This window comes from Spea bombifrons, chromosome 3 (assembly GCF_027358695.1).
Source record: "Spea bombifrons isolate aSpeBom1 chromosome 3, aSpeBom1.2.pri, whole genome shotgun sequence".
In the NCBI taxonomy this organism is placed as follows: Eukaryota; Metazoa; Chordata; class Amphibia; order Anura; family Pelobatidae; genus Spea; species Spea bombifrons.
Window position 1 is genome coordinate 99,050,939 of NC_071089.1, and position 24,673 is coordinate 99,075,611.

Below are 24,673 nucleotides of genomic sequence, written 5' to 3' on the forward strand. Positions count from 1 at the left end.
GCCCTGGGTTTTTTGCATCATTCATGTGGTTTATGTGTTGTGACTAAGTGTCTCTATTTTGAGGCATGGAGGTTGGAGCTGTCCCCTGTGCAATAAGACGTTTCTGCGAGAGGCTTTACTGCAAACTAATGGATCGGTAAGAGGCGAGCTACAGAGCGTGACATGTATGAATGTTTTATGAAGGGCAGATTATGCCTAGAAAGCTGGTAGCCCAGACATAACATAACCGTACACACCATTACAGATCTCTGTGAAAAATATGTATAAAATAAAATAAAAATAAAGATTCAAATGTTCCTCAACCTGTTTGTGCAGTTAAGACTGGAACCCAGACAGAAGGAGGAGGAGGGGACATGGGGGTGGATGTAATTTAACAATATATAGAGGGGGAGGAGAAGCCAAGGGGCTGGTTTAACTGGGTCTTTGGAGGAATCAGCAGAGAAGCATCAGATCACTGAAAGGACTGAGACAAATCTGAGTGTCTGAGAAGAAAGACAGTACCCAGACCCACAGGGAGGTAAGTTTCCTTAATGCTTATACTGTGGGGGTACATGTAAAAGCAGTGATTAAAGAAGGGTTCTATTATTAAGTACCTGGTCTGCAGCCTTTTGAGTAACACAATACACAGATCTCTAACATGAGGATTAAACAAGCCTGCTGCAAAACAACTTTCAATTAACCACTTCTTTGACTGCTGGCTTGATTGCATGCACAGTCTTTCTTAATTAAAGATGTGTTTTTGAGAATATGGACTAATAATGCAAAACTGCAGTCATTAACCTCTTCTACAGTTGGCAATTCAATGAGTTTTGGATTTTGGATGTTGGTGCTGCTGCTCACTCTGGCACTGCATGAGTTAATGGGAACCAGTTTGTCTGACATGGATAAGGGGACACAGTATTGAGAGTTCCCAGTACAGGCTAGTGATGTATGGCTAAGTGCTCTACTCCTGATTGTGTCTGAGTGGGGTGTGTGATAAGGCTTTCAGAGCCTTTGTATAAATTGCTTTTTTGGCAACATTGCCCTTGTAATTATATTAAATCTCTAAATGTGGGTGTACAATGAATTGAAACAAAAGGGGAATTTGTGATCTCCTTTGTTATATGGCATACATTAGAGTATTCATTGATACTCCTTCATAGATGTTGAACCACCTCCCAGCAGAAGTGGCAGCAGCTAATACAGTGAGGGTTAAAACAAGACCAAGGACTTTGTGGCTTTATATCATGCGCAATTGCACTAGATGTGCTGAATGGTTCTTATTTGCCTTCAAATTCTGTTTCTATCATAGTGTCTGTATAATAGGCTATGTTTCTTTCTATTTTCTGGCTAAACTGTCAGATCAAAGCTTAGCTGTCTAGTTAACAAATACACATTAATCAGTAAGGGGTATATGTGTGTGGTAGAGTTATTTTGAAATACAATTAACGTCCTGTTAGACCTAAAATGATTATGATTACTCTAGTGCTTGCAGTGACCTCATTAATTAACTGGTAACAACTTGTGCAGAATAATATTTATCTTATTGTAAATGATGTTGTTTAGAAACAAAACACTGGAGTGTTTATATTAGAATAACATTAAAGCTTCCATTGTTTAATGCTCTGTAATAGTTTCATTTATTGACTTTTTGTAATTTGTACTCTTTGTAAACGTATGTGTTGCGTCAACAAGCTAAGACCTCCTGTCATCAAAAGTCAACCGCGCCTACTCCAAAGGGACCATGAGTGAGTTTTCCAGAGTAGGTCTATCCAAACTATGTGATAAATAATGTATTAGTTTCCAGCTATTTTTTATGTGTTGAATTGTATTTTTTGAAGGAGCAGTAAACCCTAGTTTTCCTTAGAAGCATTGAATATGACAGCCAATAAGAACCCGTTTGGCTCATTTAGTCTTCCTATTTGTATCTATCACCCTCTCAATAAAGTAAAGTTCATTATGGAATTTAGAGATTGAGGTATCAAGGAAAATGAAATTATAATACCGGTAATATTACCACCTGAATAGACAGAGTTTTTGTAATAGCTAAATTTTAGTGATAGCCAACAGTTCAGACAAAAAATAAAATAACCATATTTGCACTGACTGGATCTTTTCTGTGGTCTTTTATTGGATTAACATGAACCTTTTGATATGTGCATGTTGGTCAGGACTATTCTCAGCCAAGCTTGTTTCCCATCAAAGTATTGTTGGGACATTTGAAGTTGCTCCATGCCTTGAGATGAATAGTAAAAAACAAAAACTGTCTGCGCTTCTTACCCTAATAAAGTTGGCAACAAATATGTAAACATAATATAAATGAGAGGTTCCTCATCAGTCTGGTTGCAGCTTGCTGTCCAGGGGTTAATGGGGAGGAGGTTTAATTGCACCTCCCCCAACACATTAATAAGGTTTTGGTAGCAGTATAAACTGCTTTGTGTGCCCACTATGTAGGAGGTGAGAGTAGGTTCTCACCCTATTGAGAGTGTGCCTTGACGTGGCGGGTGAGCTTAATTATGCTTTGGCCAATTCATATAACCAAACCTCTCATTTATATTATGTTTACATATTTGTTGCCAACTTTATTAGGGTAAGAAGCGCAGACAGTTTTTGTTTCTTGTATACATTGTACAGCCAATACACTGTTTCTTGCAGCATGCTTACACCTGTTTGGTAGGCCTCATATTATACATTTGTATTATTTGAGCCTGAGACTAGCTTAGCGCACCGACATTTTTTCTTTTCCTTGAGATGAATAGTGCCAGCCCGGAAGATAGGAAGTGGTAGCAATGTGAACATTTTAGCTGTATTTTTTAAATGAAAAAATGTCTTTGGGAAAGTAGGTTGCGGCACCTCTCATTTTCTAAACTGATTAATTTTATATTTCCACTAACTGTTCATCTATGCTATTTCTTTGCCCCTTAGATTACGCCCAACAACACTCTGCCCTCATCAGTAAATCACGCCCAACAACACTCTGTCCTCATCCGTAAATCACGCCCAACAACACTCTGTCCTCATCCGTAAATCACGCCCAACAACACTCTGTCCTCATCCCTACATCACACCCAGCAACCGTTTTGCTCTCATCCGTACATCACGCCCTACAACACCCTTCCCTCATCCTTACATCACGCCCAACAACACTCTGCCCTCAACCGTACATCATGCCTAACAACACTCTGCCCTCATCCGTGCATCACGCCCAACAACACTCCTGCTCTCATCCGTACATCATGCCCTACAACACCCTGCTCTCATCCGTACATCACGTCCTACAACACCCTGCTCTCATCCGAACATCACGTCCTACAACACCCTGCTCTCATCCGTACATCACGTCCTACAACACCCTGCTCTCATGCGTGCATCACGCCCAACAACACTCTGCTCTCATCCGTACATCACGCTCCGCAACGCTCTGTCCTCATCCCTACATCATGCCCAGCAACACTCTGCTCTCATCCGTACATCACGCCCCACAACGCTCTGCCCTCATCTGTGCATCACGCCCCAACAACGCTCTGCCCTCATCTGTGCATCACGCCCCAGCCACGCTCTGCCCTCATCCGTACATCACACCTAAGCAGTCAGACACAGTGTTTCCCTGCCTGAGGCTTGTTTGATATTATCACAGTTGGTTTCAAGAGAATTGGTTCTGTTGCATAAGAGGTCTTGCTCTCCCATAGTATATGCATCTGAATTTGTATGAAGTATCACATTTTCCCTAGGGTTACAGAATGGGGTTATGTAAAAAAACAAAAAGAGTTTTGAATATTGAAAGAACATGACCTCTTCAAAATGTCTTTCTAAAATAAGTGGGTTTGCTATGCCAAAAAAGTTATAAAAAAAAAAAAAATCCGCCCATTAGTCGTTATGTAAAACAACTTTCCGCTAAAGCAACTGCCTGGGTCCATGATGTATAGTTTTTATCAGAATGAGACATAATCCAGGTAAACTCTCCTGGAAGGATCGCTTAAAAAAAATTGGGTCAGCAGAGTTAAAGATCCAATAAATGTTCTAGACATTGCCAGACCTAGTACTATCAGCAAGAGAAAGCAGGCGGCAGGAGGTGATCAGTGCTCTGGTAAGTAAAGCTGCTGTTTCTCAGACATTGAGCATAACGATTGTGCAAACCTTTCTTTTCATAGAAGGAAGCTTTGCATTAATTGTGTTAAAAATTACATTTACTGGATGAATGTTCAGATCTGACTGGTGGGTTTTTATTTGTAATCTTGTACACATATGAAAAAGTGATATGACATAAAGGTCATCTCCTTCCCCAGTGCAGAAATACGTACCCACATTGATCATATAGTACACGTGACATTTCTTTCTGTGCTGTTAACTATGGTATATATATTTTTATTGGGTTTTATGCCGACTCCAGGGCTTAGTTTATTATACAACCTTCTCAACCGCGCACAGGGTGGGGGTGCTGTTAGCCCCCCACAGTAAAGAGCAGGTTTTCATGTTTTATATTTATAAAATGCAACCTTTGTTAAAATTCCTGCAAGAACCAGAATTTAATAGCTCATTTTAATATACCTTTTTTTATTTACTGTTTTATTTTTTTGAAGATCGTGCTCTATATTTGTGGTATATTGCTTCTCTCCGACAATATGGTGTTCGTCTTTTTTTCTTTTTTGTTTTTTTGTCCTGCAGCTGCTGGACGTTTTTCTTTAAACCGGTTTGGCCCTGGCTTTACTTATACATTTTCTATGATACACTGACTCAAGACGGGGCTGTTGTGGATGACCTGCCAATATCCAGCTGCCTTTTGGAATAATTTCTTCCAGGTTGTGTTTCTGTAAAGCATCAGATGAAGCTCCCTATAGGTTCTCCATCAAAAATATCTTGTTGAACTGCCTACTTTCCCTTTCATCTGCTTGAAAAGCCTGGGTGTCTTCCAGCTCTTCCATGGATCTGTATTCCTGCTGCATGCTTCTCACAGCTTCTCCACAGCAGGAAGTAATTTGCTTCAAAAACTCAGAGGACCTCTGTATGTCACAGCTGCGTTTTCAGGCTTTTTGTTGTAAAATATATTTCCTTTTTATAAAAAAGAGCAGTTTAGCACCTTTTGAATATTATACAGGACATGAAAATGGATTGATATGCAACTTCTAACAGCTTTATATTCAGTTTATTTAAAAGGATCTCCAAAATCAATCGCCATTACTCTTTTATGGTTGATCACTTCTAGAGGAAAGGAAGGTGAAAGTGTCTCGGCTCAAAAATTAGGCTCATACAGAAGGGTATTTTTCCTGCGTATAGTGGCAGTACGTATGGGTTGTTCTTTCCCCTTAGGACAAGCTTCTGAAAGACCAATCAAAAAGTAAACTCCTCCCCTCTTACCCATAAATGCCGGCAAACTGGAAGAGTCCTCAGTTCTTTCTTGTCCCTCGTAGGGTGAACAGCTTCGTGGATTCTTCTGATGGTGCGGCACACGGGTTGTTGCCTGGGGGGTGAGTGTTTGGCTGCGGTTTAAACTTCCCGGGTGGAAGTTCCGTGCTGCGCGCCTCGTAACTGGCTTACAGAGGCAGCGTTCACTCTATCCTTTTTGGTTCCAGAGAAGGAGCCTGTGCAGCTGTGTGGAACGCACGCCCGGGTGGCTATTCGTTCCACTGTGATCCTGTAGCGCAATCTGAGCATGCGCGGGTTGGATCGTTTTTATGGCGCCAATTCTGATTACCTACAGCCATACCACCCTGAAAGCGCTTATCTCCTCTGATCTCAGAAGCTAAACAGGGTGGGCCTGGTTAGTACCTGGATGGGAGACCGCCTGGGAATACCAGGTGTTGTAGGATTTGGCAGCCTATTTAAGCTGTGCAAACCTGACTGACCACAAGAGTGTGCATCAGGTCAGGTTCCCGTGTCACCAAGCCCCCACACGGTTGTCTTGCATTGGATTTTAAAAGTGTTTAGTTGCGGTTTTAAACTTCCCAGGTGGAAGTTCTGTGCTGCGCGCCTCGTAACGGGCTTACAGAGGCAGCGTTCACTCTATCCTTTTTTGGTTACAGAGGAGGAGCCTGTACAGCTGTGCGGAATGAACGCCCGGGTGGCTATTCGTTCCTTTGTGATCCTGAAGCTCGATCTGAGCATGTGCGGGACGGTTAATTTTTATGAGGCTTTGGCAGCCTATTTTAAGCTGTGGAAACCTTACTGACCACTAGAGTCCACACGGTTGTTTTGCATTGGTTTTAATTGGGTTTTAGCTAAATTTAACCCTTCGTCTCCAGAAACGGACAAACCTGCTCCTCCTGCTAATAGCTGCTTCTAAAGCTAGATATCTAGCCTGTGCAGAATGTAATATGCCGCTCCTGGACGGCTACAGTAAAATAGACTTCCCAATAGTGTGCTGCGGACATCTTGGCAAAAGAAAAGCAAAAAGACATGCATTCATTCGGATGATGGTTCCAAGATAATTTATCCCAGACCTTTTCAGCATTTAAAGATGCGGCAAAATCTCCTGTACTTGAGTCACCTGCAAAAGGCATTAAAGACGGCATTGTCTGACCGTTCTTCGGGGGAATGCTCTCGCTCATCTTATGACAAGTTTATTAAATAAGTTAACTGCGTTCTTCAGTTGCTACCGAGAGCAACTAAGTAGGGTCTCCCCTGTTCCTCCCGAATTAGTGGAATTGATGCAGAGGGAGTGGTATAACCCGGCAATCAAGCTTTTATTTTTTAAGAAATTCATGTTTTAAGAAGATATTTAATGGCAAGAGCTTCCAAAGGTAGAGGTGCAAGTAAACCGCGCTTCCTGTAGGTGAGATAGCGGGACTCCGAGACGCTATGGATGAGAGAGCCGAAACAGCCGTTAGGAGAATGTTTCAGGCAGCTGCGTTCAGAGTAAAGCGGCTTCAGCGGGAGCACCTGTTATCAAGCCTCTAAAGCAGACTTTATGTGACCTGCTGTTTGAACAAGGAAGGCCTTTGGAAGGCAAGAGAGTAGGGGGTCGCCTGCTACACTTTCAGAAAGCATGGTTTTAGTCTACGGAAAACACATGAATAACGAAGTGGTATAGACAAATAGTTTTTGTAGTCTACAAGATCAGGGTTTTTCGCTCTTCCTCGCGTCCACTTCCTGTGTTCCTCTTATCTTACAAAAAGTGAGAACACGTTTTGTCGGCAGCAGTGTTTTAGTTGTTAGTGAAGGAACAAATGCCCTCGGAACATCACTGGAGAGGAGTGTATTCTCTAATTTTTTTATTTTTTCCGATTTAAAGACCATCTGTCATGGTTGTATCACTTATCAACGTTTCAGAATGGAAGCCATTATATCGGTTTCATCATCCTCCGAGAAGGAGATTTCATGGTCACTATACACGTAAAGATGCGTATCTACACGTCCCTATGGTAGTAAGTTCCAGGAAGTGCCTGAGATTTGCTATAAGAACAAAGAATGGCCTGAAGCATTTTCATCTCAAATCTATTCTTTTCGGTTTGACTACCGCTCCTCTAGTCTTCACAGAGCTTCTCTGTCCCCTAGTGGCGCAGTTGAGACAGTTTAGCCGTCATCCCGTATGTCAACGACTGGCTTCTCAAGGCATCCTTTCCAAGTCAACTAAATCACCAGCTGAAGACTTCAATAGCCTTTTTAGAACAACACGGATGGATCATAAACTTAGTAATATCTAATCTTACTCCATCCAGGAGAATCAATTTCCTAGGTTGCATTGTGGACTCTGTATCCCTCTTTTTGCACCTTTCTTCTCAGAAGATCACGCGGATCAAACCATCTGCAACGATATCCGATTTGCGTAATCAGGAAAGCAATGAGTCTCCTGGGGTTTTTAACCTCTAATATCCCAGCAGTAAGATGGGCCCGGTCATGAATGAGGCCACTTCAGTGGCAGATCCTTTCCAGCTGGCTAGGTCTCAAGAGGAGTTAAATTCTAAGATCAAGAGTGGTTCTCCTACAGCTCAATTGATGGCTTTGTTTCAACCAGCAGACTGGTCCATTGTCGCAACAGATGCGCCAAAGACAGGTTGGGGTGCTCACCTTTGGTTCCACAGAGCCCAAAGAAGATTGTCTCCAGAAGAGCCTAGCCAGTCATACAACTAAAGGGAACTGAATGCAGTTTTTCTAGCCCTTAAGGTGTTCAAATTGTGGATTATGTTCCCCCACGTAAACTTCAGTCAGTCAATGAGACTGTAGTAGCTTACCTCAACAGACAAGGAGGCACAAGGGCTTGAAAGCTTCAATGTCTCTGTTCGGAGATTATTTATTTATTTTTTGATATGGGCCCATAATCATCTGAGAGATCTATCGGCATGTCTTTTTCAGGGGGCCTTCAATACACTGGCAGATGACCTGAGCAGGGGAAGATATGCTCAGACAGAGTGGTCTCTGAGCCCGGTTATTTTTCGACAGGTTGTCCGTCAAGTTTGGGCGTACAGATTTTGATCTTATGGCTACAAGGCAAAACAGGAAACCCCTCTTTTTGCGTTTCTCTACAAATAGACTATTCTCATTTTCTAGACGGGCTAACAGCGATATGGCAAATCAGCCTAGCCTATGTGTTTCCACGGTAGCTCTGATCCCGTGTATCCAGAAGATCAAGAAGGACAAAGCCAGGGTGCTTGCAATCCTTTCTTTCTGGCCGTTCTGTCGCTGGTTCTCGAACCTGCTCCAGATGACGATTTGTTCTTGGGAACTTCCAGTATCTCCAGATCTACTGGGAAACCGCAATGTCCATATACACACCAGCCAGATGTTTCGCTTAACGGTATGGGTGCTGCAAGGCTGATTCTACAGGGGAAGGTATTCACGGTGCTATGGCCGGTCGGTGGTTTAATTTGTAAAGAATGGTGCCAGGATCAAGAGTTCCATAGCTATCCTCCTTCCATTCCAGTCATCGTGCAGTTTCTCGAGAGGGGTTTAATGCAGGTCTTCAGGTGGCTACCTTGAAGAGACAAGTGTCCGCCCCCGGTCACTTCTTGCTTTGGTCTTGGCCTCTGATCCCTTTTTTTTTTTTTTTTTTTTTAGGCGTTTTTTGCAAGGCTATTATTCTGGCTCTCTAGTCATCCAGTGAGTTCATTCTTTCATCAGGCTGAAGTCGTTCTGCATCTCCGACCGTTTTTTCCTCCCGGAAGTCTTGTCGCAGACTAACATTAACCAGTCTTTAGTGTTGCCCACCTTTTTTCCTAATCCTTCTTCTCCAGAAGAGATCACGTGGCACTCTTTTAATGTTGAAAGAGCCCTTCATGTCTATTTACAACGTACTGCAACAGTTCGTGCGCCAGACCACCTGTTTCTTCAGTTTCATGGGAAATCTGCGGCCCAGGAGATGTCCACATCTACTGTGGCTAGATGGCTTGATGATACTATTTGTTTAGCCTATGTATCCTGTAAAGTGGATAACGTTGTTTGTCGCTTTACGTACTCTGAGCTTGTAAAGGGTCAAAACATTTTGCAATGTGTGTCAGACATGAGCAACACAAGCATTTCCAACAGCATCAATTTATTGTGTATCGTGCTAAATCGTGTATCCCAATGCTCAGCGACACCCAAATGATCATTGTGGAGTAATGCATATGATTTGTGTATTTTTTTTAAAGTGTATAACACAATCTGTATCCGGTAGAGTGTATGTATCATCCCCTATTGAGGTGCACTGACTGCACTCTACTAGAGCTATGTCCGATTCCTGGGCAGCTAAGGCCTTGGCTTTCCCAGAAGAAATTTGCAAAGCGGCAACCTGGTCTTCATGGAATACTTATGTTGGTCATTATAGGCTGGACCTTTCTGTAGATTCGGAAGCTGCCTTTGGCCTTCATGTTTTTCAAGCGGTCAATGCCTCTATCCCACCCATGTGACGGATCTTGGTATATCCCATACGTACTGCCACTATACGCAGGAAAAAACAATAATTTCTTACCGTAAATTTTCTTTTTCCTAGTATAGTTCCCTCCCTTATACGTTGGAATGAGTAGTGTTTCTTATTACTGAGGACTCTTCCAGTTTGCCGGCATTTATGGGTAAGAGGGGAGGAGTTTACTTTTTGATTGGTCTTTCAGAAGCTTGTCCTAAGGGGAAAGAACAACCCATACGTACTGCCACTATACTAGGAAAAAGAAAATTTACGGTAAGAAATTATTGTTTTTATTTTTGTATTATCCTGAAAAGCCTATGTGTAAAATGAATGCTGCACCTAAAGTACTAATATTTAGTGATAAACTAACAATAAAAGAGCAGAATACTTATCTCGTACACACAGATACAAGTGCAACTATAAAACAGTTTACTTGGGGTATTATAGAGCCAATGGCAATAATAAAATTGTTTTCTCCCGACTTTGCCGACTTGGTGTATATATGTATATTCTATAGTCTCATTGGCAGTATAATTCAGGATTCCAAAATTATAGCAATCATCTTGACTCTACCATCTTCATCTGCATTCTAACCACCATAATACCAGGCACATAATGGTCTTATACTTGGGTTCTATAAAGCCTCAGGTCTTATTTTATTACCGCTACCTGACACAGGTTGGGGGTAAATAGCTGGGATGTTTTTATGTATCATTTTTAGACGACAGAGTTGATTTTTATTCAGACCAGTTGGATATTGGTGAACACAATCATACTCAAGTCTAGATGACCACTTGACTTGTTGAATAGTCCCAGCTGTCTTTAAGGTACATCTACCAAACTTTGAGATTATAGATAAGACTCATGAACTCTACCGTGCATTTTAAGTAAGTAAATAAGTAAATTGGCAAAGTTGAAAGTCATACCATTCAAATGCCATCCTTATTGATGTGCAAGCAGTTTTTATCATGTGTAGATAAGGAAGTAACATTTTTGGAAACGGCTCAGAACAGTGATCCATGTCACAAGAACAATGAGTTACAAATTTCCCACAATAGACTTCCTTGTTCATTTGCACGTTTCATTAAACACTATTGTTAGTCATATTTAATACAGGTACATTACTGGGTAGGTACACAGCATGTAGGGTTTTCTTCTGGTTACACTAACTTATAGCTCCATGTGTCTAAGATAGACAAATAAAAGATGCCCTCACCAAAAATGCAAGATGCACTCATGGTCACAAGCACAAAGGTTGTCTCCACAAGTATAGAGTTATATATAATTTTACATAATCAATTAATGCATATGCACATATACATTTTTACATCATTAGATATTTTTCAAGTGTTATGTGTGTTTTTCACTATAAGTGTATCTAGTTTTGATAGGATTTAGATTAATGTCAGTACTTTTGTTGAATAATTATGCCTGTGGCGTCTTTTCCCTGAGCCTCTGCAATAGGGCATTGATTGTTTCCATAATTTGTTTGTTTTGCTTTGTACTAGTTACGATTTTCTTATTGCTTTATTTTATACAGTTCTGTGAAAAAGTATTTGCCCCATTTCCAATTTCTTCTATTTTACTTATTTGTCTCATTTTAAATATTTCACATCATCAAACTGATTTTGATATGAGAGATCTGCAGTGTTTGGTTAAACGGATAAAACAATGGTTGAGTGACAGACGGGTATAGTTCATGGTGTATATTTGTGGGAAGGACTTCTTACTGGTGGGGAGACCTCAGGGATCAGCTATGGGACCTGTACTTTTTATTAATTATATTACGCAAGGTCTTAATGATAAGGTAATGTATTTTTGCAGATGTTACACAGGTCTTCCATAGGGTGGGCATTCCGGGTAGAAAAGTGAAACGGCAAATGATTTAAGTATATTAGAAGAATGGTCAAGAGTGTAGCGACTACAGTTTAATGTTGATAAATGGAAAATAGTGCATTTGGGACATACACATCCCAAGGCAGGTTTTGGGGCACTGTTCTATTGGTGACTTAAAGGTAAAAAGGCAATGCGATAGTGTCAGAAAAAGCAAGCGGGGTGCTAGGTTGTATAGCCTGGACAGACTAGATGGGCCCAATGGTTCTTAACTGCTGCCAAATTGTGTGTTTCTTTTAGATTACCTCCTCATGTGCTGCTTTTTGAGACATTTTAGCCTACTTCACTTTGCTTGCAAGACAGGTTCTTTTTAATTGATACTTAGATTCAACAGGACTGGCAGTAATCATTTCTGGGGGCGTTTAGTAAAATTACATCCAATTATCAATTCATTTGGTTAACTGGTTGATTTAAAAACTAAGGGTGCAATTATTTTTTCTTATAGATAGGGTACCAGGCGGGGTATGATAGCTTTTCTTCATTCTGTATGTGAAATTACAATTTAAAAACTGCATTTTGTGTTTTCTTGGGTCATCTATGTCTAATATTAAAATTAGTTCGATCTGAAAGGTTTAAGTGTGACAAATATGCAAAAATTGAAAGGAGCAAATACTTTTTCACATGACTGTATCTTTACTCATAATTTTTTTTTTTTTTTTTTTTGTATTTTTTTTTTTTTTTTGGTGTTAATTTGCTTCCTCATTTTGTTTAATTCTTGTGGGATATTTCCTTTTTTCTCATTGTGTCTACTATTGTAGATTGGACTTTGTTGTTATCACTTATGATTGAGAGCCCATTTGTGAAACAACTTAGTTTTGAGCCTTTTTTTTGCTGTGGATTACCATTTTGATACAATGAACTGTAGCCGGACAGGGAAAATGTAGAATTCAAATACAGCTTTTTAACCTAGTGATCAAATTCAAAACACAAATGTGAAGTCTGCAGAATGCAGAGGGCCACAATACAGAATATGTTAGTGTTAGGCAAAGGCTCAAGAACAAGTGAAGCCTGTGTTCAGCTGCCAGAATTTGAAAAAGTAGCCATGCTTCTCTGAGCAAGAATGTCAGGAATTCTAGGATTTAGCTGTGTGTTTTTACGGGATTATTCTAGGAGTTTGCTGGAGTGGGATCCAAAGTCCAATTCCTGGAATAAACTTGGGGTTTTAACAGAATGTGTGCATGAGCAAGCTCGGAGGAGTCAGGCCGCTAAGGGAGTTCAGTATTACACATAGTGGTACACAGTCTGTACCATCGAACGTGATGTGTGTCCTGGTGGGTAAAGGCACACAAATATTACATATTCTTTAACTTGGCAATGGCTGGGGCATATGGGAAGACATTGGTGCCTATGGGCACTTATTGAAATGTCTGTAAACAGGAGTCTTGCTGCCTGCACTTGCTGCGGTTTACAATTCCATTCCAAATGCTGTTATGAGAAATTGGCTTCTAAAAAGTTAGTAAGAGTAATTTATTTCCTGTCTCATTCACCGAACTTCCTTTATCCCTTTATAATGACAAGAAGCACAGGGTCATGTGACTACTAAGAAGAAATACAGTTTCAATCAATGTGTCCTCCTAAAAGGCATTGGCCGTCTACAAGACACTTGCTTTTGGCAGTAGGTTCCTCAGCATACACAAGGCTTTCAGCATTAATGAAAATGTATTGTGAAAATACAGTTTTGCTCATAGCTAAAGCTAAATACTAAATATATTCATGGTTATAATTTCAATGTGTATAAATATAGTCCTCATTAATTTTGTTTAGTTGTTTCATCAAAAGCCACAGGGTCAGGAGGTGTATTAGAGTCCTGCTCTTCCAAAGATGATCTTGATGCTGAAGACTCACTTGAGCTGAAGATGTTCATCACTTTGGCTACTGCAATTTTCTTCATCTTTCTTCTCTTCTGGGGTTTGTAAACCACTAAGCGCTGGTCTTCCATTTTTTAATGCTCCAGCCCTTTTCTGGTGTTCTAAATCAATAAGGGTCTTTTGTTTTAATACAGTAAATGTTGCTTAATGTTACAAAGGTAAAAGAATATGTTGCATCTAAATGAATTGACATTTTAAATAGAATAATTCTGAATCGGATCCAACAATTCGACAAGGTAATGTAAATTGATAAAAACTGATATTGTAGCTCAAAACAGTATAACTGGTCAGATGGAACTTGACGTCTCAGGTTTGCTGTTTTGGTGCTTTATAGAACGTACACAGGTGTTTTGTTTATTGCAAAGCTGCTCTGGAATATTCATGAGCCCTTCTTCTTTGGCAGGAAATATGGTCGATTCTAAAGCTAAATGAATGCAGCTCAGTACGTTTTCAACCCCGAAGAAGGCTGCAGGGAATTTCTAGTAGCCGGCCTTTATTTTGTTCCCAGAACCTATAAACATCCTGTGTGGTGGAGAGCAATAAAAATAATTTATAGGACTTAAATCTTAGAATGTACTGCTTACACAAAAGACGCTTTTTTACATCACTGCTAGCTCGTACTGCGTGTGCTGGAATGAGAGCGATGACTCTTCTACTGAATATACAGCTTTTTGATTGTTACTGTGGAAGTTTGGGGGGGGTGTAAAAAATACTACTGTTTACGTGTATGTATTATACAGAAACCATTTAGCAAATCTGAAAAAAGCAGTTTGCGCTCTGTTCAGAGTCTTAAAATTTGAGTAAGAAAAAATAAGTTTAAACTTGGAAGCTATGAACTTAATGTTGGAATAATGTTTATAACATTATAACATTTATTATAATGTAATAAAAGAAATAAAGAATAATGAAAAAGCACAAAAAAAACTTCATCAGAATCACTGCTATCTGGGAAACCACACACACACACACACAGTAAGACACACTAAGCCACACACACACACTCAGACACACATGCAGCCAGACACACACACACAAACACACTCAGACACACATTAAATCTGGTATGGGTCCTCTTTATCTTCCAGCATTTTACTTTTTGTGCTGATGCCGGGGCCGGAGTGACGTCATCACCCGGCTCCCGGCATCAGAGAGGGCGCGCGAGAGAGCTGTGCAGGGGAAGATTGTGCAGCTCTAGGATTTATCGGCGTATAACACGCAGGTAGGGTTTCAACTTCATATTTTAGTTTAAAAAAAGTGCGTGTTATACGCAGATAAATATGGTAGTTTTTGCTACCTTATGAAACATGTCCACATGCGTGTGAGATTGCTCTGTAAAGAGGCTGGATGGAGTAGAAAGACATTGTTTCTTCTAGAGTTTGAAACCTTGGCTCAGTGGTGAAGGAAACGAGCAGCCTCTTTTCATTGAACACGTACAAATGCAATTTGCTGAACTTCCTCTTTTAATTCATTTTAGCTGAACATTTGTATACGATTTGGCGAGCTAAATAGAATGTGGGTAAAAAAAGGGGGCTGAATTCTGAATAAAAAAACAAAACCTATTCCTGGATTAGGTTTCAAGCATTATACTCGCTGCCAAGGAGGACACGCAGTTGGGTCTGTCCATGACTCATGTGTTAGACTTTTACATGGATTTGCTGCAGTGAGAGTTTCTAGATCCATGTTGCTGGAAAAAATAGGAGCGAGAAGCACATCCCATTCCTGTGACATGCAACATTTTCCTGGGTTAAGTAGTAGAATAAAGAACTGTTTTGGGATTTAAAAGAGGCCCTTTGTTGCACAGATATATGTATTTAGAAGGTAATAGACAGCCAGAGGACATGTGTTTTACATGCGTACTGTTTATATTTTGGATCTGTAAAACTTAACAAATGGGTATATGTAAAAATACTGTTCAGTTAAAATTAAGGATACTGTTTTGGGTGTGGAGCCTGCTTAAACAGCGAGGTCTTTGTAGCGTCCGCCACAAGAATTTTGTTTTGGTGTCTGGGTCGGTTGACAGATGAGGAACATCAGCTGGTTTCTGGATGGTTAAGGATTGTGTGTGATCTGAAATGCAACCTGTAATTGGATGACTGGAGCGAAACCTCACAGCCCAAAAATATATTGATTAATATGTAATAAACCTAGTTGGAAGAAACTGAATATAGCCTAAACTGCTTTAGTGAGTGTCTCTTGAGTCCATATTTATAGTCATTGGAGTGAAGCCTTTCTTTTTAAGTTCTAAAAAAAAAGAATGAAAATGTTGGATCTATATTTTTTTCACAGATGGCCTCAAAGGGCTCCAGATCCAAAATCATCACCCTGTAACGTAAAAACTATAAAGCTATATTTATAGATTCTCTCAGGCACAAAATATTGCCTATACAGGAACAATATATAACAAGACTGTCCAATTTGCACCAAGCTACCCATATTGGATCAGATAAAGTAAAAAAAAATAAATAAAAAAAAAAAATAATAATAATAATAATAATAATAATAATAAAAGGATTAAATGTAGCCTCTTTAAAATGAATCTACCCTGCTATATACAAGAAACTGAAACATGGAAATTACTGCCTCTGTAACGGCTAACACAGTAATAGCTAGTCATGTCTGTGACTAGACTGTTAACCAAGGTCTTCCCTTGCTGATAATATAGTTACCGCCGTTATCTCTTTGTTGTCTTTGTTTTTGGAAAAACTGACTTTGCCACTTATTATAAATGTTAGGGAATATATCTCCGATTCTCTGTTTTTAGGAGAAATGGGAGAAAATAAAAATCATTCTTTTGTTCTGTAGCAGGTGTGAGCATCTCTAGAGGGCGATTTGTGTTCTGTAGTGTGCTACTGTTATGGGCACATGTGAGCAAATCAATTGGTTTTCTGGCTAACATGCCTTTTATTTCTACTGCGGCAGATTATGATAGTATTAAGGCTTTTAATTGAAAGGACAGAATTCTTACCCACAGGTCATTATCATATATAACAATAATAATAATGTTAATTATCAGTATCATGTTAACACTTGTTACTGATTTTGCTTTACTTAATAATAAGGAACATCTAAAATGTATATCTCTATCTCCTAGAGGATGGTTAAAGCTCCGTGTTTATTTTTTCTCAATAAATTCAATGGGAGAAAGCAGCAGCAGTGTGTCTGCGATTTATTTGGAGGAACAAAATTCAATTAATTATCATTCTGTACTGACCGTTATTAAGCGTTGAGAAAGGTCAGCATTGACTGATTTGTGATTTTCTAATTGATGGCTGAATAAGGAAACGTACAATGTGGTGAATGTTTATTTTCAGTACATGCGTGGAATTCAGATAAAAACTGTTTATTTGTCAATGCTAACCTATATTATTCTATCAATACTTTATGCTCAAGGAGGGATAGATGTTTTTGTTCACAGGACTTCCCCTTTAAGTTACTACCGTTTAGAATTTTGGAATGATTTAAATACAGGATACTTTGTGTAACAATTAGGAGCCATGGGTTTTACTTTTTTGTTTTCATTGTGCACAGTTGTCATATTGATACATTTATGGCGTATATATAGTATGTGCAAAGCATACTTTTCAGTTTCAGAATTCCATTATATATTATATATTACATGATGTGTGTTGATGATTAGGTTAATAGAGGTGCAGCATATACAGATGTTACAACATTATGTGGAAAGTCTCAATTGTTTTAAGACCATATTTTAAAGGTATGGTGTTTTTCCCCCATTTATCACGTTAAGGGCAAATTTAGTGTTTAAGAACATCTTTCCTAAAACGTGCCAATCTGTTGTGCGAGGCAAGGACTTTTTCAGACTTCTCAGGAGCTTGATTGACTCGTCTTTAACCATAATTATTGTTATGTGGGTGGTGGCCTTATGCAGATTATGTAGAAACAAAAATACATGTTTGCAGTATGCCCTGAAAATTTGTGGTATCTGTTTTATCCTTGTTAAAACGATTAAGATTATGCAAAATCAAGCTTCAATTTTTACAGTGGAGGTTATGGAATGTTTGGGTGTTCTTGAACGTAACACAGGTAGGAGATCAGCAGATGAGAATAGTGCATAATGATAGGAATAGTGCCAATGTCAAAGACACTATGCATGGGGCTATCCGATGATGTGAGCCAGATCATTTCTTAATTTCTTATTTTTCCCATTAGAAAAAGGACATAAATGTTTTTGTCAGTAAATGTTCCCTTTGTTTTTTAGGCTGTATAAGTTGTTTTGAAGGATCATGAAGAGGCTCTTCCCTTTTTTATTTACCGTGGTATTTGCGGCATCCACACAGTCCCCGTTCAGTCCGCAATTCATTGAGGAACTCGGATCGGACATTGGAATCCAAGTGTTTAACCAGGTGGTGAAGACCAAACCTCATGAAAATGTGGTTATGTCACCTCATGGGATTGCATCTGTTCTTGGCATGCTTCAGTTAGGGGCAGACGGGAAGACCAAGAAGCAGCTGACAACTGCCATGCGATATAAAGTGAATGGTCAGTAGCATTTTCTTGTACACTTACATTTTGTGCCACATGCAAAGGTATAACTTAAATCTTTCTTAAAATTACATCTTATTTTATTTTGAAATTTTCCTTTTTTCTTTGCACAACATCAGCAGTTCCACAAATTAAAAGAGTAGAAGACGATCTCCAGTAACAAAAACATGCAATCATAGATCGCCATCATCACGACCAGCATTATATCATAACAAAGATAATCTAAATAAGTAATACTTCTTTTCAGTGGTGTGATCTATTAAACAATCATGCACATTACGGCAAGTTAATCAGTTCCCAGATTATATGGGGTATATGGGCTATCTGGGGGGTGAGAAAGCAAAAGCAGAATTGCCAAGAAATGAAATTTAATTGGGTTTTGGAGGTCACGTTTCGCCAAGGCAACCAAATTGTATCATATTTTTTGATGTTATTATTAGTACCTGGCCTTATCCTATATCTAGCTTAGCCGTATGCCTATCCTTACTTAAATGTCCTCGCTGTATTAACATCTACCACTTCTGCTGGAAGGCTATTCCATGCATCCTTTACCCTTTTAGTAAAAGAATCATATTTATTAAGCAGTGACTCAGTTGTGCTACCAATACAGCCTGTTGATTTTGCATTCACACATAAAAATGACAACAATAAGACTTCAAGTGAAGTCATTTTTGGTAATTTTCTCCTGCATGTTTGCTTTTTAATTTTTTTTGTTGGCACATACAGTACTACAGTTATCGGGTGAAAATTATATAAACATTTATATCAATGTTTTATTTCTGTTATTTTTTTGAATGTATGTATTTCTCATTCTCAGAGGTTGGAAAGATACTAAAGAAGATTAACAAGGTGATTGTGGCGAAAAAAAATAAAGATATCGTTACAACGGCAAATGGAGTGTTTGCCAATAGCGGACTCAAATTTGAGCCTTACTTTGAATCCAAGAATAGAGAAGTCTTTCACAGTCAAGTAAAAAGTGTTGACTTTCAAGAAAAGGACACAGCTGCCTCCACTATCAACCAGTGGGTGAAAAATGAGACAAAGGGTGAGCATTTACCCTCATAGACACATGCGTTTCTGTCTGTTCATTGTGGATCAAGATAGAATACTGATGTTGCTTCATTCTTTAGTATGCTTTTCTTTTAAGAAACCGATGTGACTGAATGTGCATTCCTGGACTTAGAGGAACCACAGTTATTTTTATCACTGATTTAGCTAAGCCCTTTGCCTATTCTAAAAGCATCTTTCCTGGTTATTTTCAATAATGTTCCTTTCTTGTGCGTCTTGTAGGAATGATCGAGGATCTGATTTCTCCTGAGTTATTGGACAGCTCATTGACGCGTATGGTATTAGTCAATGCACTGTATTTTAAGGGACTGTGGAAATCTCGTTTTCAGCATGAAAACACGAAAAAACGCACATTTCATGGACCAGATGGCAAAACTTACCAAGTCCCGATGCTGGCCCAACTATCCCTGTTTAGGAGCGGTAAGAACAATATTTAGAATGTAAAACCGTAAAGTGATAATATTAACACAGTGATATTTAGCCGGATCTTCCTTATTAAGAAAGTAATAGTACATTTATCCCCCTAGGTTCAGCAAGTACGCCCAGCGGCCTCTGGTACAACGTAATAGAGCTGCCCTATCATGGTGGGAGTCTCAGTATGTTGGTTGCATTGCCGACGGATGAGAGCACACCACTGTCTGCCATAATTCCTCACATTAGTACTAAAACTTTGCAAAGTTGGATGACTATGGCTCCGAAGAGAGTTCAGTTAATTTTGCCCAAGTAAGTGACTGCATACACTTTTGAATATTTGTAATATATATTGCCTAGAATACCTAAAGCTGGTATTATCTCTTCAGGTTCACTGTCGAAGCCGCGACTGATCTGAAAGGACCTCTTAAAAACCTGGGTATTACAGACCTGTTTGATTCATCAAAAGCTAACTTCACAAAGATCACAAGTATGTCCTTTTTACCCAGAATTCTTAATTCAGTTTTAGCCTTACCAGTAAGCTTGTTGTATATTGGAAGAGCAGAGTATGCTGAACACACGATGGCAATCAATACTATGGGGCATCTTTATGACAACCTGAATAAGAGGAAAGAAATAAACCCTTATCCCAGAACCTGAAAATGTTACCAAGCTTAGAATCTGCTATATTCTTTTGCTTCTAAAGTGCACGTGTTCTATATGGGGAATTGTTATCAGAGACTGAGTTTCTCACATCCTAGCATCAGAAAATGCCAGCAGGGAGGAGAAAACGCTGAATACATGACGCTCAGCGATTTTATTAATGCTGCATAATCTGTACTTTAGGAGCGTTCTAAGAAAGATGCAGTTGTTCCATTGTGATGTCACTGCTGGGAATTAAAAAAAAAAAAAAAAAAAAAAAAAGCCTTTCTTATACGAATATAAGGGAAAATGAATTTGTTTTAATGTAAGCTTAATCTGTAAAAAAAAAAAAAAAAAAAAAAAAAAGTCTTACAATAATCCTCTGAATGCAAAAATTACTGTTTGTGCAGTATGCTGTAAATAGATACTTTTACAATTTATAATTTCCATTTTGGAGAATACTCTGGTGCCCCCTTGTGTTTTGATTTAACATCATACGTTCTCTATTTATCAATATAGGTAGACCGTTATATTTAAGATTTATTCGCTATGGTTGAAGCTTCTTAGGCAATCAGACATTTTATGCTTTATTTAAAGACAACCATAGCAAGCCTCTCCTACAAGAAGGGTTGAAGTGGCCCTGCATAATGCATAATAACCATGTAATAATGTATATTAATCATTTAATTTAATTTGATGCATTCTACTTTCTTGCTTGGGAAGCACACTACATAGTAATTTCAGTGTGTTGAAATGTTCGACTCACCGGCAAGCTCAGTGTAATGAATACACTTCTTTGTACGACCTATAATACAACCACTGCATACTAACTACAAAAAAAAGAAAAGATGGAGCTGTGGAAGACGCTTCGGACATCCTGAAAGCTAATGTGATTTTACTTTTTTTTTTTTTTTTCCTGTGTTGGCCAAATAAAAGGTGTCACGTTTTACTAAAGATTTAATAACTACAAAACTACAAAAAAATCACCTCTACTTCACTATGTAATTGTACTGCTACTAACTTATTTAGAACTTTAGTTCTAAGGTTTCTTTGTGTTGTTAAGGAAGCTTGCTGAAGAAAATCTTTTCACGCGTAGAATGTAGAGATATGTTTCTTACTAGAAAAGACAACTTGCCCAGTGATCCTTTATTATAAGTCTTAAGAGGTTTACATTAAACAGGGCCAGTATTCCAAAATATTAACCCCTTAATGACAAAGCTTGTACATGTATGGGTTCAAAATGCATTGTTTTCAATGGGTTTAGGGACCTCCCATTGTCCTTAAGGGGTTAATATATGTATGGATTGAAATGTCTGAAATACAGGTAAACAAAGCTCAGAAGACATATAGCCTGGGTTATTAAGTGTTTACTGGAGAATTCTCTTTAAACTTTATATATTTTGTTATCCTTAGAAAGATCCCAGCTGGGTAAAAGCCTAAACATGTTGAATAACATGTTGGATGCACATATGCTATCGCACCCTTCCACCATCCCCTGTCTTTGTAACATTGCTGTTTTTTTATTACAGGATCGGAGCACCTTCATGTTAGCCACTTGCTGCAGAAGGCCAAAATAGAAGTAAATGAGGATGGCACTAAGGCAGCAGCAGCAACAAGTAAGCAATATGTATATAACACACACACACACGTATACACACACACATGTATACACACACAAGAGAATCAGTTTGTGCAAATAAAGTGATCTGAAGATGCCATTCTTTTTATAATTTCACACATTAACCTATTATTTCAATTCAATTTCCAGCTGCCGTTTTGATAGCAAGATCATCACCACCCTGGTTTATTGTGGACAGACCCTTTTTATTTTTTATCAGGCATCACCCTACAGGTGGGTAAATTTATATATACATAGTCTACGTGAATAAATCATGCCTTGGTGAGGAATGATATGCCTGTCTGGAAAGTTGAGAACATAGATCAGTTAGGATCTTCGATGCCAGGATGAATAATAGTAATGTTGGCGAGGCATACTGTGTATATTGCCTATGAATATTATTTTTTTCAGTCCTGGTTTAATTGTAGAGTTCTATTATCCAATTAATAGACTTGCCTAACTTATCCAATTAATTTACTTGTACTGTGACACTCAAAGCTTACATCATTGACCAGTGCCAGCCTGTACTGGGCAGTAAAAATAAAACTGCCATACAATATTTTATTATTTTACTCTGTAAACTAGTGGAAACAATACTTACTGGGTAGGTTACTCTGTTGCATTGTTGTATATGCATTCCATATGTGTATTGGTTACATCGTACCCTGGTCCTTGCCACTAGAACCAAAGAGAATATGACCACCGAGAGGCAAAACACTGCTCCTTGATATGTGGAATATTTATAATTTGATCCATCGACGTAGGGGACCATTGGCCTCCACCAAATATTTCAAAACAGAGGAAAGATCTATGAACATTCATAAATAATAAATAAAAAAACAAAAAACTATTCCCTCAATTCTTGCTAGGGACTTTAATACAAAGTGTCAGAATGCTAAATTGCAAGCAGCCATCCCATATTTAAATTGTACAGGGCTTTGGAATCTTAGCACTTAATAAATACGAAGGATAAAAAATATACATAGAATTTGGAACAGTGGAATTTATCCAAATCAACATCATCTGGAAGTGTTCATGTTAGCTGGTATGTTGTAACGACTGTAGTAACAATATTCTTGCCTTTTGCAGGTGCTGTGTTGTTCACAGGACAAGTAAACAAGCCTTAGAGAGACAATGAAGACTTGACATGTGAAACTCATCTTGATTCCAACATTTAGACATTTGTACATTACTCTAGTTCCTGTGAATTTTCCATTTTAAATGGAGAAATTTTAATTGTGCTTGTAACTTTTTAAAATTATTTTATATATAATTTTGATAACTGTATTTGACGGTACAATTATGGTTCTTTTGGGGTTGTTTAACTACTGAAAGTATTTTTTTTTTATTTTTTTTTTTTTCATTTGTTTTTTTAATTTTTTGCTTTTAAAACTTTTTTGGTATCCTAGAGGAGATCTCTGTTTACCATTTTATACCAGATTATACTGAGTTGACACCTTAGTCCCAGAGGAAGATGCAACCCTGCAAATTGTCAAAGATTTTTTTTTGTGATACAGTATTTGGGGCTGGTGATCCTGCACCTTAATTAAGGTCACCACTTGCACTGATGGTCAGTTACCTTGGCATTTGAATGAAGAATCGCTTTGTATTAATTTAGGTATTGCAATACACCCTGTTTCCCTTGGCTTGTCCGTCTTTAGAATTAGAGATTAGATTGTAATGTTTTATATTGGTGGTAACAGAAAATGCATGTTTTCCTAATAAACATACCAAATTAACACTTTGTATCAATTTTCAGACGACACCTCGTGTTTGAGGTGCCTTTAAGAATAAAATTGTACTGAAACGTAAGATTAGTTATTTTGTTGTTGTGTTGAAGGTGTAATGTATGTCTGTTTTTCGAAGTCTTCAGCCAAAGTTGATACCTTTTATTGGGCCAACATGGACATAGTTGTCATATATGCTTTTTTGGGACCTCCGTGTTCTTTCTAAATGTAATATATACAATAGCGATGTCACTGTGGGAATCGGTCACGCTGGACTAGACTTAAGGTCCAATTAGAGTGTACAAGCTGAACTATGGTACCCCCTTTATTCCACTAACCCCCTGGCACCTACCCGGCCCCTCCCGCTTCCCTCTTATCCTCCCAGCCACTTCCTGTTCTTACCACCTCCCTGCAGCAGCCCTCTGCTCTGACCTGCTCCAATCTGACTCAACCCTTTTACATCATTGCTGAGGTGGCCAAGACTCAATCATGTGACGGGGACTTGCAGGGTCTGTAGAGACATGATTGGGTCTCCTGCCACAGTATCTCACAGACTAATTTGAGATTAGTCAGTGTATGTTCCTGTAAGCTGCTGTCCCATGACATGGGTATGTAAACAAGGAACTGTTCATGGAAGCCCTCTGCTGTACATGGGAACTCTATTTGTAATGTTATCGGTGATATCACAGGGGTTCCTTGTGACAATTAAGATCCCTGGGGTCATAAAAGACCCCCCAAGAGGATCTCTACATAGAATGCAGTATAATAAAATAAAAGTGCTGCTGCATAATATGTGCGGGGTTGTTAATAAACTAAAGAAGTAAAAAAGGGAGAAACAGATGAAAGAAATAAAGGGGGGAAACAGCATAATGGAGTATGGAATAAAGAGTGATAGAGACAGAGTCAAAGGGAAGGAGAGAAAAAAATGAGAGATGAAAGGAATGAAGAAAGAGAGTCAAAAAATGCACACCATTTAAATAACAGGAAAATATGCATATAATATATATTTGAGAAAAAAATAGTATTTACAATAACCAGAATACACTGCTGCAATCCAGGCTACAACTTTTGGAAATGTCAGCATAAGCAGGGGCACCTCAATTAAAAGTTAATTATACGAGTTGGCTTCAGAAAAGGATACAATTTG

General features: G+C 38.7%; 1 protein-coding gene and 1 pseudogene across 1 annotated transcript; both read left to right on the forward strand.

Annotated features, from left to right (window-relative positions):
- The first annotated feature begins 410 nt into the window (after positions 1-410).
- Positions 411-23,155, forward strand: SERPINE2 (serpin family E member 2). Its single transcript, XM_053458801.1, has 9 exons — positions 411-517; positions 17,777-18,057; positions 18,878-19,105; positions 19,351-19,548; positions 19,656-19,851; positions 19,929-20,029; positions 21,711-21,797; positions 21,950-22,033; positions 22,889-23,155. The coding sequence occupies exons 2-9, from the start codon at positions 17,802-17,804 to the stop codon at positions 22,924-22,926; spliced, it is 1,188 nt and encodes a 395-aa protein (XP_053314776.1). The 5' UTR covers positions 411-517; positions 17,777-17,801; the 3' UTR covers positions 22,927-23,155.
- On the forward strand, positions 5,670-5,786 carry LOC128487685 (uncharacterized; annotated as a pseudogene).
- Positions 23,156-24,673: the final 1,518 nt, after the last annotated feature.

What these genes read in the sequence shown, in the direction of transcription:
- SERPINE2 (XM_053458801.1), top strand. Translation starts at nt 17,802, where the DNA reads ATGAAGAGGCTCTTCCCTTTTTTATTTACCGTGGTATTTGCGGCATCC. An exon ending in GGTGAAAAATGAGACAAAGG is followed by an intron (nt 19,106 to 19,350) that starts GTGAGCATTTAC and finishes TGCGTCTTGTAG; the next exon opens with GAATGATCGAGGATCTGATT. An exon ending in TAACTTCACAAAGATCACAA is followed by an intron (nt 20,030 to 21,710) that starts GTATGTCCTTTT and finishes TTTTTATTACAG; the next exon opens with GATCGGAGCACCTTCATGTT.